A 17,176-nucleotide genomic window follows, 5' to 3' on the forward strand; every position below is an offset into this window, starting at 1 on the left:
TTCACACATGCTCAGATTCAGCAACACTATAGCATCAGGTGCTTCCAGCCTCACTTGCTAGGTCCCTAAAGTCACAGCCTATATGCAATTTATTTCCAGCTATGGTTTGTTGTGCAGAATGCTAAGAGTCTCTGTTACACAGGTTTAAAAGAGAAGTAGGTAATCCTGAATCTATTAAGAGAAGAGAAAGTGAAGCTTTCAAAACACAGGAAATGTAAAAAAACAAAAACCCATGGTTCTAAACATGTTTAGCCAGAATCTCCTTTCTTGTAACTTCAAGCCATTGGTTTGGGTCCTACTCTCCAGAGCAGGAGAAAACAAGTTTGCTCTATCTTCCATGTGACAGCCCTTTAGATATTTATTTGAAGACGACTATCATATCTCCTCTCAGTCTCCTCTTTTCCAGGCTAAACATACCCAGCTCCTTCAACTGCTCCTCACAAGGCTTGGTTTCCAGACCCTTGACCATCTTGGTTGGGGAACACTTTTTCTATATGGGATCACACTCTAACAAAATGGAACCAGCGCTGCTCCTGGAGGTCCAGGTTTGCAGTTACTGTATTTTTCACTCCATGAGACGCACCTGACAATAAGACGCACCTAGTTTTTAGAGGAAAACAAGAAAACAAATATTCTGAACGAAACAGTGGGTGTATGATCTTTGTGGTTCATGCTGTGGCCACAGACATGATATGCGATTTGACGGTGAGTTTGGGGTAGCCCAATGCAAAAATCCTGAGAATCCATGTGGATCCCTGCTTTGTAACCACGGTTTTGCGCCATTGCGGCCCCACGAAAAAGTGGATGTGTGATTTTTTTGGTGCAGGCTGTAGCCATGGACACGCTATGTGATCTGATGATGACCCAGTGCAAAAATCCTGAGGATCCATGTGCTTTTACCTCCCCCCTCCCAGGCAGCCTCCTTTATCTCTAGAGTCCCTTATGTCCCTCCTGATCACTTGCTGATCAGCTGCTCAGCAGCTTTGTTTCAACACCCCCTTCCCTCTTTCTAAAAAAAAAAAAAAAGCACGATCTGCTTTTTACCCCAGGGCAATTCGGCTGCAGGGACCACACATTTGCTCCATAAGATGCACAGACATTTCCCCTTACTTTTTAGGAGGAAAAAAGTGGATCTTATGGAGCGAAAAATACGGTATATGCCCAGACTGACACTGGCTCACATAGCACCTGCACTTCCTAGAAGACAAGAGACCTGGCCACATTTATTTCTGTTTTGCTTGCCTCCATACTGAGTTACAGTGATGCAATATACATTGGGCTGCCCTTTAAGATAATTCAGACACTTCAGCTGCTGAAAAATGCGACAGTTCAGTTACTGATTAGCTCAAACCATTTTTGTCAGCAGTGAACATTTTAGGCACATCCAAAGGATGTGCAATCGCCGATGTGTGGATCCGTTTGGACCCAGAAGAGGGAAGGATACGGGCGGAACAGAGTAGCGGGGTGCTTCGTCGATGCATGTGGGGTCTGGGAACGGAACCCCCACGCAAAATGGTCGTCACCTGTACCTATTTCAAAACAGCTACACTGGCAACTAATACATTTCTGGGCTCAGAATTTATTTTATTATCCCAGAGGACACCTTCGCCCATATGAGTTCCCTTCCCACTAAGAAGTCATAATGAGACCCTGTTAAAGACTGCATCACATGTGAAGGCTGGATTATCTTCCACAAGAAACAAGGCCTTTTCTGCTGCGGCCCCAGAATATTGAAACTCCCGTCCATGTCAGATTTTAATGATTCCCTCTTTGTTAAAACTTTTCTGTTTTTCCCTTTCAGGTGATATATAAATACAGTTGCTTTTATGTTTATATGTCTGTTTTTTTGCCTTTATTTGATGTTTTAGCCTTTGTATACCATTTTGGTAATTTTTATTTCAAATAAGGTATAAAAATATTTAAAATAAATAAAATAAATGTCCAATTGAAAATCTGACCCCTATCTCTGAAATGAAACAAATGACAACATTAAAGAGGAAAAAAAGGTATCTAAGTCAATAACCAGCTGCCTAACTAGGTGAAACATCAGTTTGCTTTGCTGCTCTGAGCTGAGAGTGTATGTGTGGATGAAGACCAGGAATTAATTCCTAGGATTCTGCCTGCCTTGCAGACACCACTGAAAGGAAAATTCTAGCAGAAAAGAAGAATGACCAGCATGGGCATAACTCCCCTGATCAAGTTAAAAAAATAGAAATACTTAACTAACTGACCAACCACTTCGGTTCTGCCCCCCCCCCAAAAAAATCCTGGCTACGCCCATAATGACCAGAGGTAAGGCCCTAGACCTAACAATCTTCTACCCAAACTAGATCTCAGAATATGCACTTATGCTAAGCAAGCAGTTTAATAACTTCATACAAATCCTTCTATTTTAACTAATTACTGATTAAAAAATATATATCTTTCCATTCCTTGTGCCCCACTGATTTTCCATATACTGTACATACAGAGAGAAACTCAAAAAAAGAGAAGTCACCAAAACAAACACAAAATCCACTTTTAAATCACCATGACGAGCAAAACCTCAGTGCTTCATTTCAATATAAAACTAACCAGATTATCCGTGTCTCTGAAATCTGTGAAACGCTGTAATTGAAAACTGACCTTTGGTTTGAATCTTTAAAACATTTTTGCTCTCAGCCACTGCAAGTACGTCAGCCTCCCGCTGTCCCCCGAGTTTGTGGGGCTGGCGGTGGGGCTCTCCTGAAGCCTGCATTCGCCCCATAGGACGCACACACATTTCCCCTTCATTTTTGGAGGGGAAAAAGTGCGTCCTATAGGGCGAAAAATACGGTAATCCTATTTTGGCATTCAAGCAACATGTTTGTGGCGACTGTAGTAGGGTTACAAGTGAGTGAGTGTGCAGGTCCTATCCCAAATGTCACCATCCCATGAGAGCTGCCCAAACCTTGTTGCATTGAAAGCAAGGAAATTGGAGGAGCACCTAAGCATGTTCAGGTCGACACACTGAGGAGTATCTGAGCCCAACCATGAAATCAGGATGCATCCTGGAACTACTGAAGGACAGGGCAATTAAAACATTACCCACTCTTTCTCAAATCTTCCTTCTATGAAGACTCTATAGACTTGGAGCCTTTTCTAGCTATTGTGACCTGTGCAGATGTGGTCAATCTGCCACTCACATAAAATACCAGAACGTTCTTACTACGCATGAGAAAACTGATCTCCGGCATTCATGCTTATTGAGAAAATGACAGACTTTGTTTCAGTACTGACCTAGTTATCCATGCTTTGCTATTTCAATCATTGTCAAGTACGGTGCATATTGAAATGAAAAATGACATTTGCCTCTTTTCATACCCCCCCCCCCCCCAAATATACAAGCACACAATCTAGTACATAATTTTTTTAAAATATATATATATATACATGTGAAGGGGGGTATATGTGTACCCACACAGAGGGGGCAAAATTAGTTCAAGACCTGAGAATTCATTTCTAAATGATTCCTGTTTCAAATTGGACTTCTACAGCCTTGATAAATTAATATAATATGGTTTAGTTAGGTTGGACCAATAGTTTGCTGGGTTAAATCAGGAAGATATAGCCCGGATGTGTGTGTGTGCATTCTTAGAAAGGCAAATAAATATTATCTATCATCTATCTCCTCCATACACCAGATCTGCATATATGACTTTCATTTCCACTTTCAAAATAGCATCCTCTTCCCACCTTCAAACCATAACTTGTGCAAGTTTCCTAAAGAGTTTGCAGTTTGGTGAAAGAGAATTGCATGGGTGAAAGGAAAACTATGGAGGTGCAGTTATGCAACAGACAGAATACAGAAAAACGATTCTTCTGGATTCCAATAATTTCTGGGACATAATTATTTAGCAATTTTAGTGCAGTATCAATTGCAGTGTGTTCATTCAGGGAATAATGAAAAATGGAATGTTCCTTATTTCAGTTTTTCGCTTTTCCAGGCTCTACATTTTCCGTTATCAAGCGATGCTTGTAAGAATGCCAAGAGCAGCTAAACAAAAGGCTAAATGAACAGACTCCTGAAAGGTATTGCAAAGTCAAGCAAACTAGAATAAAAGTGATTCAAACGCATTAGCATGCTAAATGCTGTTAAGAATATCATTTCCCCTTTTCCTACCTGTGTACTCGGGAGGACACAGGCAAGTGTAGTTGTTAATTCCATCAACACAGGTTGAGTTATTTTCACAATCATTATCTTCACAATCATCAACGTTCACTTCACAGTTTTCACCTTCAAATCCATCTGCACAGGCACACCTGTAAATGAGAAACCGTTTCAGACAAGTGTTTATGTGAGAAGACGATGCTGAGCTAATGGACCTTTGACCTATATACTGAAAACTGGGGAATTTCTGAAAATTGGAAGGTAACTTTGCTGTTGTTTAGTCGTTAAGTCGTGTCCGACTGTTCATGACCCCATGGACCAGAGCATGCCAGGCACTCCTGTCTTCCACTGCCTCCCGCAGTTTGGTCAAACTCATGTTAGTAGCTTCGAGAACACTGTCCAACCATCTCGTCCTCTGTAGTCAACTTCTCCTTGTGCTCCCCATCTCTCCCAACATCATGGTCTTTTCCAGGAAGTCTTCTCTTCTCATGAGGTGGCCCAAGTATTGGAGCCTCAGCTTCAGGATCTGTCCTTCCAGTGAGCACTCAGGCCTGATTTCCTTCAGAATGGATAGGTTTGATCTTCTACAGTCCATGGGACTCTCAAGAGTCTCCTCCAGCACCAGAATTCCAAAGCATCAATTCTCCAGCGATCAGCCTTCTTTATGGTCCAGCTCTCACTTCTATAAATCACTACTGGGAAAACCATAGCTTTAACTATATGGACCTTTGTCGGCAAGGTGATGTCTTTGTCGGCAAGGTGAAGTGAAGGTAACTAGGGAACACTAAGTTAAATGGAAGTTTTGTTTCATTTATTGCAGAAGCAATACTAGAATTGGTTCTGAACTGGTACTTTATTCATGTGCTTATGTATTTCAAACATGGTAGCATGTTATGGAATGAATATATATAAACGCACAGAGAGAGGGGAGCTGAAACCTCACTACTTAAGGAATTTAGCTTCTTTGGGGAATAAATTGTATTTAAATTTATTTACTCCTGGTTTGTATTGGGTGCTGGTGACAAAATGCATTCATGGTGAACAATATGGTAAGCTAATACTCTGGACACATTTATTAACTTTCCATGCGTAAGTCCCACCAAACTAACGTGTTCTGAAGTGCTTCTTGCTCATTTTAGTCCTTTGAAGCTGTGATTAAATGTTAATTTACCATGGTATTAAAATGCATCAGATTAATTTCAAACAGAAAGCACTCTAACCTTTGGCCAAAATTTAGATGTAAAATTAAAGATAATTTCTTAATGAAAAGCAGGAATCAAGAAGGTTTTTAACTAGATAGAAGAATGGATCAGCATTCTTATTTGAAATTATTGGATCCATTTATTAAAGAACTCTATTTCATAATTCATGGAATACATCTCGGGTAATTGTAGTGTGTGATTAAATAACTCTAGATTAAAAATGCTCACAGCATGTTTATCCACTGGCATGCTGATTTGGCAATGAATCATTAATTTTCTGTTTCACTGGGATTTACATCTGATCATTTACAGGCTGTCTGTTGATATAATGCACAGAACAACAGCTGAATTGAGAGTCTTTCCAGCAGGGATCTAGCTAGCAATTAATTAGCATAATAGAGTCAACACCATGTTGTCTTGCCCTGTTATGCCTTGACTAATAACAATGTATTTAAAAGAAAAACTTAACAGAGAACATTAAGCTCATTGATGTTACTTTGTTTCCTGAAGCCTTAGAAGAACCACCATTGTGGGTTTGTGCTTTTGTGCTTATTAATAGTCCTCGCTTCTCATTACTTTGTGGGATCAAAGATTACTAATAGCACACATAGACTTTTGTGTGGGAGTGCTTGGGTTCTGCTAGTCTGACTAGTCTTTCAAAAGCAACAGGGTTCTCTTCTGTGTTTCCAGATAAAAACCTACCAAAATCCATCCTTTTCACCTTCTTTTAAATGACAAGTCCCTCCTTGTTTACAAGGGTTGCTAATGCAGGCATGAATTGGAACATCACAGTCCTGGCCCTAGGAATAAAACAGCAAAGTTGTGAGATTGCACAGAGGGAAGGCAAATTGGTTTATTCTTTTAAAATAACACAGTTATATACAGCTTGCCAATCAGAATATTGGCTGTTCGAATTCACGCAATGAGGTGAACTCCCGTTGCTCTGTCTCAGTTTCTGCCAACCTAGCAATTCAAAAGCACACCAGTGCAAGTAAATAAAGAGGTACTACTGCGGTGGGAAGGTAAACTGTGTTTCTATGTGCTCTGGCACTCGTCATGGTCCTCCATGGTGCCAGTAGCAGTTTAGTCATGCTGGCCACATGACCCGGAAAGCTGTTTGTGGACAAACGCCAGCTCCCTTGGTCTGAAAGTGAGATGAGCACCGCAACCCCATAGTCGCCTTTGACTGGACTTAACTGTCCTGTGGTCCTTTACCTTATACATTTCTCCACCTTGCTGTTAATCTTGCTTCTCCCACTCTCCAAAACCCAATGGCAGAGCATGTGCTTGGCCTATAGGATGGAAGTTCAACCTGTGATCCCAAAGTACTAGGTTACATGGACCAATGGCATGGCTTAGCCTGAAATATGGGTTCCCAATATAATAAAATAAAAAATGACCTTCATATGTTCTCCATACCTTGAAGCCATAGGGACAGGAGCATCTGTAGAAATCGACAGGGTCGTTATTACAAGTTCCATCATTTTTGCATGGGTTTGATAAGCAGGGACTACATTTGGCCAGAATACTGACATCCACAGGACCTTCAAGGGAACACAAATGCACAGTCAGGCACAAGCCTGTCATAATTGTTATCAAATACCTTTTCAACTAGGGTGGGTCTGGCTAGATCTGTACTAGCCAACCATTCAATACTTTTGTGCAATATGCTGGCTGTGGATATGTAGCTTTTATGTGATGCCCAGGCTACTCTCAGCTGCTAGCTGAGCAACCTTACCAAGAAAAAGCTGCACAATGCACAAAATGGTTCGTTGAGACTGGACTTGTGGAGGACAAGGCTCCACAAGCTCCAATAGCTACTAGTCTTTCTGGTTATATTACCTCCAGAAGCCCAATTTATGTGGGTCTTCCCACTCAAAGGAAGGAGATCATGTGACTTCATTTGCCACAAGCATCCACCCTTCCACTACAGGAATTCAGTTTTTGAACCTGGTAGGTTTTTTGATCCAGGCTCTAGTCCTTATTGCCACAAATGAAGAAGAAGAAACATCAGAAGATGGAGGACTCAACAGAAGGAAGACGATATCAAGGCCATAGCCATATTTAAGGGTAGGTGCAGTAGAGGAAGATACCAAGGAAATCAGAAGATCAGAAAACAGAAGTCAAGGAATGGGAAGGCTTGTCAATATCAATACTGACGCTCACAGAGGATACTGAAGGATACAACAAGATGGTAACAATTACAATTCTAACACGGTATATAAAACTTGCGGAAGTATAATGGCTTAACTGACACTGAAATGAGAATGCCTAAATATATATTGGTGAAAAGATTGGGGGTTTTCTACAGTTGTTTTCTAAAGGACTCTGAGCTCCTTAATGAATAACTGTTGATTTGTGTTTTACTCTGTGCTGAGAGTGAACCTTTGACCATGTGATGAAGGTATTGAATTGCAAATCTTCACTTTGATAGAGAGTTGCCTTTAGTCCTTGTCTCTCAAACTCCATGGAGTGAGGATAAAAATGCAGCTCTCCTGAAGGGAGAGAAACAGCCTAAGGCCAATGGAGGAGAGACAGAACTCTGCTTCTAGGTCTGTTTGAATTATTTCATATTTTCTAAGATTCTGAGCCTGTGCTGGGCAGCACAATACATCATATGTATATTTTGATTGTATCTTTAATGCCTATATTCTGTTTTTGAAGAGTTCGGCCAGTAAAACTTTGAATAGTATTATTATGGGCCTGGACAATGATTTCTTCCAAAAGAAATCAGTTCTTTTTGCTTCCAGTCACTTCAAACTGTGCAATATTAATATCTGCAACATCCCCTGCCCCCCCCAAAAAAAATGTCAAGGAAAGAAACAACTATCTGACTTTTAGAAGACATCTTAAGGCAGCCCTGTATAGCGAAGTTTTAAATGTTTGATGTTTTATTGTGGTTTTATAATTTGTTGGAAGCTGCCCAGAGTGGTTGGGGACAACCTAGTCAGATGGACGGCATATAAATTAAGCAGTGGATGGCCACCTGTCATGGATGCTTTAGCTGAGATTCCTGCATTGCAGGGGGTTGGACTAGATGACCCTTGGTCCCTTCCACCTTTATGATTCTATGATAAATAAATCAGCATCATGATTTAAAATACCAAAAGGTTGTTTAGGATTCCAGAATGTCATTATGCCATAGCACGTTAAAAGGAATCACTCACAAATGTCATCAAAGCAAAGTGGGAAGAAACGGACAACATGCATGTCTTTGGGGAAAATGTTTGCTTGAGAAACATGTAGGGAAGGTCTGAAGGTCCTGGCTTAAACAGAAATTCAGTCCAGGGCACTTTACACTCTTACCTGGTATCAGAAAACCACAAGGCCCTGGTATCTCTAGAAGCAGGGTGTGGATTGTGAAATGCCAAAAGTAAAACATGGAAAATCTATTAGATGCGACACCCCCAGAGGAATAATGTATATGGGAATGGGGCGAATGCTCTAGGGGACATTATCTACGGAAATAAACTCTTTCTTAACAGTATTTCTAATGAAGTAGAACTGCATAATTCAGAAGGGAATTTAGCAAATGTTCTTTACATTGGTTATTTTGTTTTTAATTCTACATTGCTGTACATTGCTATCTTTCAGCACAAGTTTTCTCATTGTTAATACAGTGGTACCTTGGGTTAAGTACTTAATTTGTTCCGGAGGTCCGTTCTTCACCTGAAACTGTTCTTAACCTGAAGCACCACTTTAGCTAATGGGGCCTCCTGCTGCCGCTGCACGATTTCTGTTCTCATCCTGAAGCAAAGTTCTTAACCCGAGGTACTATTTCTGGGCTAGAGGAGTCTGTAACCTGAAGCGTATGTAACCCAAGGTACCACTGTACTGGGCTTGTACACAAGCCCAAAGAAGAAGTAGTTCCCCCCATACCCCAGTGAGTTCTAGCATCTGTGGTCATAGCAAGAAACATGTTGCACTAGATCAGACTATTAAAAGTTTTATTTTCCTAAAGACAGTGATTCTATTAGACACTGGCTTCTAAAGGTTTTTAAACAAACAAACAAGCAAAAACGAAACCAATACGACTGAGACAACCTTCAGAATGGTGACTCTCCAGACATCTTGAAAGTACTAATGGACACATTACATTCTTATTGTATTCTATAATGATATAAAAAAATGTTTGTAGCTACATGTGTAATCCAGGAACACTCAACAAATAACTGTGATTGATTGCAAGTTTTTGTTGAGTGTACAGATTCGCAAACCCAGATTTGCATCCCTGTTATACATGAAATGGTCCTAAGTCATTCAGCAATAATTTTTCAAATGTGTTCCATGACATGGAGTATTTTTAACACATTGAATAAGAGTAGGAAATGTCTCTCTTATGGTTATATCAAACTGAGAGCATATTATATTGAAGGCAATTATTTTCTCTTCTAGGATGCTGAAATGTAAGCATTTTGGGGAGGGAGGAACATACCTTGGCAGGTGAATTTTTTAGATGGAGTGGTGAGAAGCAGCTTGTCCGCCATTTCCCCAGGTCCAGCACATCGGGCTATGCCTGGCTCTTTGTATTCCGACTTTACCCAATCAGACAGCCACTGCATATTACAGTCACAGTGAAGTGGATTTGCTCCAATTGCACTGTAGAACCCAAACAACAACAACACCATTTCGCATTATCTCTCTCACAGAGCTTTTCTTATCATGAAAACGAAGTGGAAAATACTCCGTATGTTACTGAATTAACTTACTAAAAAGTTACAGCCAAGAGAGCACAAAGCTTCAGCTTCAAAATGGCTCCGAAGGGAGACATTGGGAAGAAATGCATTACAAAATTATAAACCCATTGTAAACAATTCATCATCAAAGGGTTAACTGTAAAAGGTGGAACTAAACATTAAAAGGCAAACAAGGGGCAAGAGATAATCGACAACTGAGAGGGGCTGCTTAGTGCCTCTTGTGTTGGCAAGTTCCCTCCATATTGAAAACAAATGCTTTCCACTTATTTTAACTTTCAGCACCCTTAGCAAACCACAGTTTCCAGGATTCTTTGGGGGAAGCCATGATGGTTAAAGTGGTATAAAGGTGCTTTAAACGTATATTATGGATGTGACCTAGTGTCATCACAGAGAGCCGCTAACTGCAAATAATCAAGACTCTTACTCATGGGAGTGGGGAGCTTTTCAACCCAAACATTTATACTCTTAGCCCAGTAACAATCTGTTAACAAGTGAAAGAAGAGGCCCAAATCAATGCTTGCAACAGTGCAGGCTTTAAGCTGTAATCAGCGAATAAACAAACCATATTTTGCACGAAGGCAAAGGAAGCAATCAAGAATTTAGCAACAGTTTCCCCTTATCAGCATTATATACAAGGCTTGACACATGCAACACGACGTTCACTAAGCTGTTGTGGCAGGCTGAGAAAACGTTGAGATGCTTATTCATTTCACTGCCAATTTTTACATGGTTTTTTTGTGCATCCCCAAACATTAATTCCCCGGCTAGGAAAGTAATATAAATATTTGTTTATGAACTATATATACATAGCTGGAAGAATATTGAAGTTCATTAATACGGTAAAAGAACAGAAGGTAGACGTGTTTACCTACAGCTCCTCTTCCATTGCTTATGTATCCTTCCAGTCAATCACACCAGCAAATGCATTCTTACAATAAGGACATCCAACTGCTGCATAAGTGCATTGCTAAAAGTGTTATCTGTGTATATTCCAGGTATATGACAACAAGTGCTTCCCTGAACTAGTCTATACAAATGTTTAGGATGAGGCTGTTAGTCTCTCTAACAGTGAACTGCCCAATCAGCACATGAATGTAAATATTACCTTATGGACAGGATACTTACAGATGGGATAACGCTGAAAGATCATTAAAAGCACCTTCAGGTACAACAGAAATATCATTGCCGTGTAGAGACCTATGCAAACGAGAAACAATTATGTGCTTGGAAATAGATGGCGAAGAACTTAATAAATAGCATAATGCAATATCTTTCCAGACATCTGCATATATTATTAGTATCAGTTCCTTGTAAGCTTGAAATCAGTCCCAAAATTCACAGTCAGCCAAGGCTGTTCCCTCTCTCTCTCTCTCCCCCTCTCTCTCTCTCTCTCTCTCTCTCTCACACACACACACACACACTTTATATTGCTTGTAAGCCACTTTGGATAAGATTTGCCTGGAAAAGCAGCATGCATATTTTGGAAAATACCGTACTTTTCCATGTATAAGACTAGGGTGTTTTTTTACTTTAAAATAAGGTTAAAAATCTGGGGGCGTCTTATACACGGATAGTGCATATGCCCATTTTCTAAATTTGGGGTCCCCAAAAGTAGGGGGCGTCTTATACACAGAAAAATACGGTAAATCAATAAAAAATATTTGGAATCTGAGCAGAACATAGCCTTACTCTCAGGGATGTGAACATGTTACAGCTGCCACATCACTACCATAATAATCAGCCCTGCACCTCGTCATTTCCCATCTCTCATAATGCATGGCAAAATGTGTGACACGACATCACCCCTTTGAGTTTTTCTTCACCCCTAAAAGCAGCACCAAAGGAAATGGAAGACACTGGGAAATTAGTTTCACGTCACACCTTTTGCCAGGGGAGAAGATGTGGTGGCCATGCATTTGGCCATGCAAATAATTCCAAAATGTTCAAAAGCTTTCCAGTCTAACCAACAGCAAACACATGAAAACTTATGTTCCTAATTACATACTGTTAGGGATTTATCACAGTGAAACAAATTTTGTTCGAAACACATACATGTTAATTTTTCATTCTTTTGAGTAATTTATTAGGTATAGCTTGGGGCAATCTGTAATGGTCCACTCAATCTCTGTCCCACCTCAGGTCAAACCATCCCTTGCATCAATATCAAGAGGAAGGGTAGTATTCTGGCAGGGTAATATGGCCACTTGCTGTCCCAAGTAGTATGAGACTGAAGTCAGCCCTATCTCCTTCCCTAACCATGCTTCTTCAGGATGTAAAAAGACTCCTGTCGGACAGAAGAAGCTTGACTTCTCTGAATATGTGTTGTTTTTAACCTTTAGGGATATCTATTCTGTGATATAACGGACAACGACTTTGCATAACACAATAGTGTCGAAATTCTACCACTAAAATGTTCCAGCTTAAGAGGATACTTAACACTCTTACTTGCATGAAGTCAAGTTCAGGACAACATGATATGGGCACCATACCTCTCAATCTCAATCTAATGCCACAGAAATCCATCCTCTTCTCCTGCTTGCTACAACCAAGAGTGGGGAGAGAAGGGACCACTGCGGCATTAGGATGCAATAGTCCCCATATCATGTCTTCTTGCTGCCCTGGAGATGTCAAAACAAAACTTCCTGTGTAAGCAAGGTTTAAAAAAAAAAGTAAAGGACCCCTGACAGTTAAGACCAGTTGCGAATGACTCTGGGGTTGCAGCACTCATCTCGCTTTACAGGCCGGCGTTTGTCCGCAGGCAGTTTTTCTGGGTCATGAGGTCAGCATGACTAAGCCACTTCTGGCGAAACCAGAGCAGCACACGGAAAAGCTGTTTACCTTCCCTCCAGAGCGGTACCTACCATATTTTTCACTCCACCAGACGCACCTTGTTTTAGAGGGGGAGAACAAGGGAAAAAAAATCTCCCCCTCTCTGCTCAGCGCCCCTTCAGTGAAGCGGCAGGAGAAATGGAGCCCCTTCCATTTCTCCTCCCGCTTGGCTGAAGGGGCGCTGCACAGCTCTCCCTCTCTGCTGAAGCCAGGAGAGTCTTGCTCTCCTGGCTTCAGTGAAAGGAACCTGAAGCCTCCGGAGCGTGGAGGGAGCGCTCCCTCTGTGCTTCGGAGACTTTGCATTGCTATCACTGAAGCCAAGGAGCCTGCATTCGCTCCATAGGACGCACACACATTTCCCCTTAATTTTTGGAGGGAGGAAAGTGCGTCCTATAGAGAGAAAAATACAGCATTTATCTACTTGTACTTTTTGGGGTGCTTTCAAACTTTCGCGGGAATTCGAACCGCCAACCTCCTGATTGGCAAGGCCGAGAGGCTCAGTGGTTTAGACCACAGCGCCACCCGCATCCAACAATCCTAGCAGTCTACCTGAGAGCCAACAATCCTAGCAGTCTACCTCACATGATTATTTTACGGTGCACTAGAGTTCATGCCTTATTATATGTCTACATGGGGCACTGCAAATTATTTATTTATGTGAATAACTGTAGTTTAATTACTACATCAGAAGTTGCTTTAGGTTGAGTCCATCAAGGTACCAGGGCGAGTGACTTCTTAGGGAATTATCCTAATTACAAACCACTAAGACCCAACTGGGAGGGATGCAGGAGGCGCTGTGGATTAAACCACAGAGCATAGGGCTTGCTGATCAGAAGGTTGGCGGTTCGAATCCCTGTGACGGGGTGAGCTCCCTTTGCTCAGTCCCTGCTCCTGCCAATCTAGCAATTCGAAAGCACATCAAAGTGCAAGTAGATAAATAGGTATCACTCCGGCAGGAAGGTAAACGGTGTTTCCGTGCTCTGCTCTGGTTCGCCAGAAGCGGCTTAGTCATGCTGGCCACATGACTTGGAAGCTGTACACCGGCTCCCTCGGCCAATAAGGCGAGATGAGCGCCACAACCCCAGGGTCGGCCACGACTGGACCTAATGGTCAGGGGTCCCTTTAAGACCCAACTGAGCAGTTTAGGTGATGTTTCCCGTGGCAGAATCCCACACTTCTCTGGTAATGTATGAGATAATGAAATCATTGGTGGACATGAATGGTGCTGAGTCAAACCACATCTCCTAGCTCAAGCAGCACTGATAGGGGAATATCTATTGCCAAATTTGACCATTCATACTACCAGAGCCATGGGGAAGGAGCACCCACACAGCTTGATTCAGGTCTCATCCTCCAACTGGTACACACAAGAAAATGATTAACAGAACATGACTACTTACAGCAGCCTAAGCGATTTCAAGCCATCAAATGTTCGTGCCGGGATGCACCTGAGACGATTGTAGCTCAGAATTCTGAAAGTATACAAAGTAATTAATTTTCAAACTAGACACCATAAACGCAGAGCTGTAAACTCCAGTTTGCATATTGATTTCTTCATCATAAACACACAGCCAAAATCCAGACCAACCATCAGCTTTATTAATAAAGATTATATTGTTCTTAAACATTTGTTTTGCTACACAAATACACTTACAAAGTAAGCAGCTGAGTCATGTTGCTGAAGCTCTGGTTAGAAAGGGTGCTGATTCTGTTGTTACTTAAATCTCTAAAAAAAATAACAATAAAAATCCAGAAATTCTTTAAGTCATAACACAGATATTCAAACACCAAATCCTATTAGTAAATGTAGTATTATTAATTCTTATTTAAAATGTCAGTTTATACTGCCACATGCAATGAACCCAGCAAGCATTTTAACTTAAGTAGGACTAAAGACAACAAAATGAGAATGCCAATATTACAAAAAGAAGAAACCCAAATAATATCCAGAACTAGACCCTTCAGATATGAACGTAATGCTAATGCTTCCCTTTGTGAAATAAAACTTGGAACTACATGGCGTATCTGAACAAGTGATTTCCTGAGTGATAATAAATGCACCCTTTTGGAGCAAAACAGGTAAGGATTGAACATTTCTTAACTGGTATGCTTTATATTTAACCACTTTTGTTTCATAAAATATGTGCTACTACTAGAAAACATACTTTTGAAAAATGCAAACACATTTTGATTGCATTTATACATGATGCAATTTAGTAAAGCTGCTTCTCAGTTTAATATTCTCCTGAAGATTAACTTTGAAATTACCCTTAAAGCTGAATTTACCTTCTAAAAAATCCAGCAAGCGGCTCAGAAATTGCTCCACTAAAGATGGTAAGTGCTGCCACTATTTCCTCCTGTTCTTTCACTACAATGCCATCTACTGCTGTATAACCCTGTTCCAAGCAAACTAATCTAATTTCTCTCTGCAGCCGAATATACTTGTGTAATGCCTTTACACTCTTTAATACTGTGTGCTATCCATATAATAAACAACTACATCCAGCATACTCCGTGGTGCATCTTTAGAGTTGTAAGGTACAGTCGTACCTTGGATACTGAATGCCTTGGTACTCAGACGTTTTGGCTCCTTAATGCAGCAAAGCCAGAAGTGAGTGTTCTGGTTTGGAAACCCGAACGTCTGACGGGGCTTCCGTGGCTTCCTGCAGCCAAACAGAAGCCGTGCTTTGGTTTCCGAACGTTTTGGAAGTCGAACGGACCTCTGGAACAGATTCCGTTCGACTTCCAAGGTACGACTGTATTCAGTCTGCATACTTTCTAATGAATTGTGCTGTGATTAGTGGACTAAATATAAACTATTTCTTAAATGTGCAATAGAATTTTAATTGCTAAGGGGTCTGGAACTACTTCGTTTAATGGAAGAGCAGATTTTAAATAACATTAGCGTAGAGAGAGCATTACTCACATAAGAGTTAAGTGCTTGTAGTTTGAAAGTTCTTTGGGGACAAGGGTAAACTGGTTTCCATCCAAATAGCTACAAAAGGGAAGATAGAACGCAATATTATTTAATTGAAATCACCAATAGCTCATTCCATGACTCTAATACCCACACACTTTTTAAATAATATCATGACAACTGGGAATTAGATGAGATCAACCATCAGTTTAATAGCCAGATGCACACCTGCACACTAACAGAAATAATTTGACTATGGTGAACCAATATTTTCTATTTGATGCAAACACATCTGGCTTGTCGGAAAAGGCTGTTTCATTGTATATCAGTACTTCTTTGTAAAAAGTGGAGTTTTGGATTAGCAATAGTGTGGTAGAGAAATGAAGGGTGATGTAGCTAGTATCACTCAGGCAGTGTTCTGCTCCAGGTAATGATTCCAGCAGAAAGAGGGATCTGGTCCAAGGCAGAATCAAGTGATGCAAGGAAGGGCCAATCCAAGCCAGGAAGAGCAGGTACAAGGTTCCAGCAAGGCGAGAGTTCAGCACTGCCGAATCCATACAGAGCTAGAGCAAGCTGTTGTTTCTGTACTAGGCAAACTCTAAATATTGTTGCAGCTCCCACCTCCCACCTTTTCAATAAAAGGGGCCTTGCCTGTCTGGACAACATTTTGCTCCTATTGCATGCAAGAGATTGTGGTTTCATTGGCGCATCCAGGCTGGGGCGCACAGAGTCTGAGTGTGCGACAGTGCGACCTCAGGCCAGAGGGATGATGGCAAAATGGGTTCCGCCTGTGCCACCGCTTCCCGGGCAGTGCAGAGTGAGGGCAAGTCTCTCTAACTTCGAACTCTAATTCATGGCCTTATCCTCTGAGGAGGAATAGTCAAACCCCGATGTCATAGTGGACAGTTGTTCTTTAAAAGTATATCGCAACTAGCAGGTTGCTAGGACCATTGCAAGTGGTCCTGATGTCCAGATGTGAACTCATGGAATCCAGCAGAGCTTTGCTAGAGGTTGTGCCAGATGTGATTGACAGTAGGAATTCGGCTGAAGCCACCCATATAGACCTTTGGTTCATCTGCTTTTTGAAATTCTCCAAGCATGCCTAGGTTCCTCCCACAACACACTCAGAAATGTTTGTCGTGCAAAGCTCCATCCTCTCTGTAAAACGACAGATGTTTTTTGGAGGCTGGGTGTGGGCCTTATCAGAATGTTCTTAAGCATCCACGATCACGGTTCTGAAAATGCTCAGAACTGTCCAAGGTAACAGAATATGTCCTGTCATGTCAGAATACTGAGCCAGATAAACTGAGCACACAAGCAGTCTTTCAGTGGAGGTCAAAACTTCAAGGTGCATGAAGGGATCTTGAGAGAATTTGTTCATCAAACCCTTCAGTCATGTGAT

The 17,176-nt window shown here is 41.2% G+C and overlaps 1 protein-coding gene across 10 annotated transcripts in view; it reads right to left on the reverse strand.

The window, feature by feature from the left end:
* SLIT2 (slit guidance ligand 2) overlaps nt 1-17,176 on the reverse strand; it is a 232,426-nt gene that overhangs the window by 23,566 nt on the left and 191,684 nt on the right. For all 10 annotated transcript variants that reach the window (XM_083457980.1, XM_083457978.1, XM_083457977.1 and 7 more), the window contains 8 exons: nt 15,784-15,852; nt 14,512-14,583; nt 14,258-14,329; nt 11,154-11,225; nt 9,767-9,930; nt 6,751-6,875; nt 6,034-6,131; nt 4,142-4,281 (listed from right to left, as the gene is read on the reverse strand). In XM_083457980.1, coding sequence (XP_083314106.1) covers nt 4,142-4,281; nt 6,034-6,131; nt 6,751-6,875; nt 9,767-9,930; nt 11,154-11,225; nt 14,258-14,329; nt 14,512-14,583; nt 15,784-15,852 — 812 coding nt within the window. The remainder of the gene's footprint in view (nt 1-4,141; nt 4,282-6,033; nt 6,132-6,750; nt 6,876-9,766; nt 9,931-11,153; nt 11,226-14,257; nt 14,330-14,511; nt 14,584-15,783; nt 15,853-17,176) is intronic.

The sequence above is a fragment of the Podarcis tiliguerta genome, assembly GCF_965153285.1.
Source record: "Podarcis tiliguerta genome assembly, chromosome: 9".
NCBI lineage: Eukaryota > Metazoa > Chordata > Lepidosauria > Squamata > Lacertidae > Podarcis > Podarcis tiliguerta.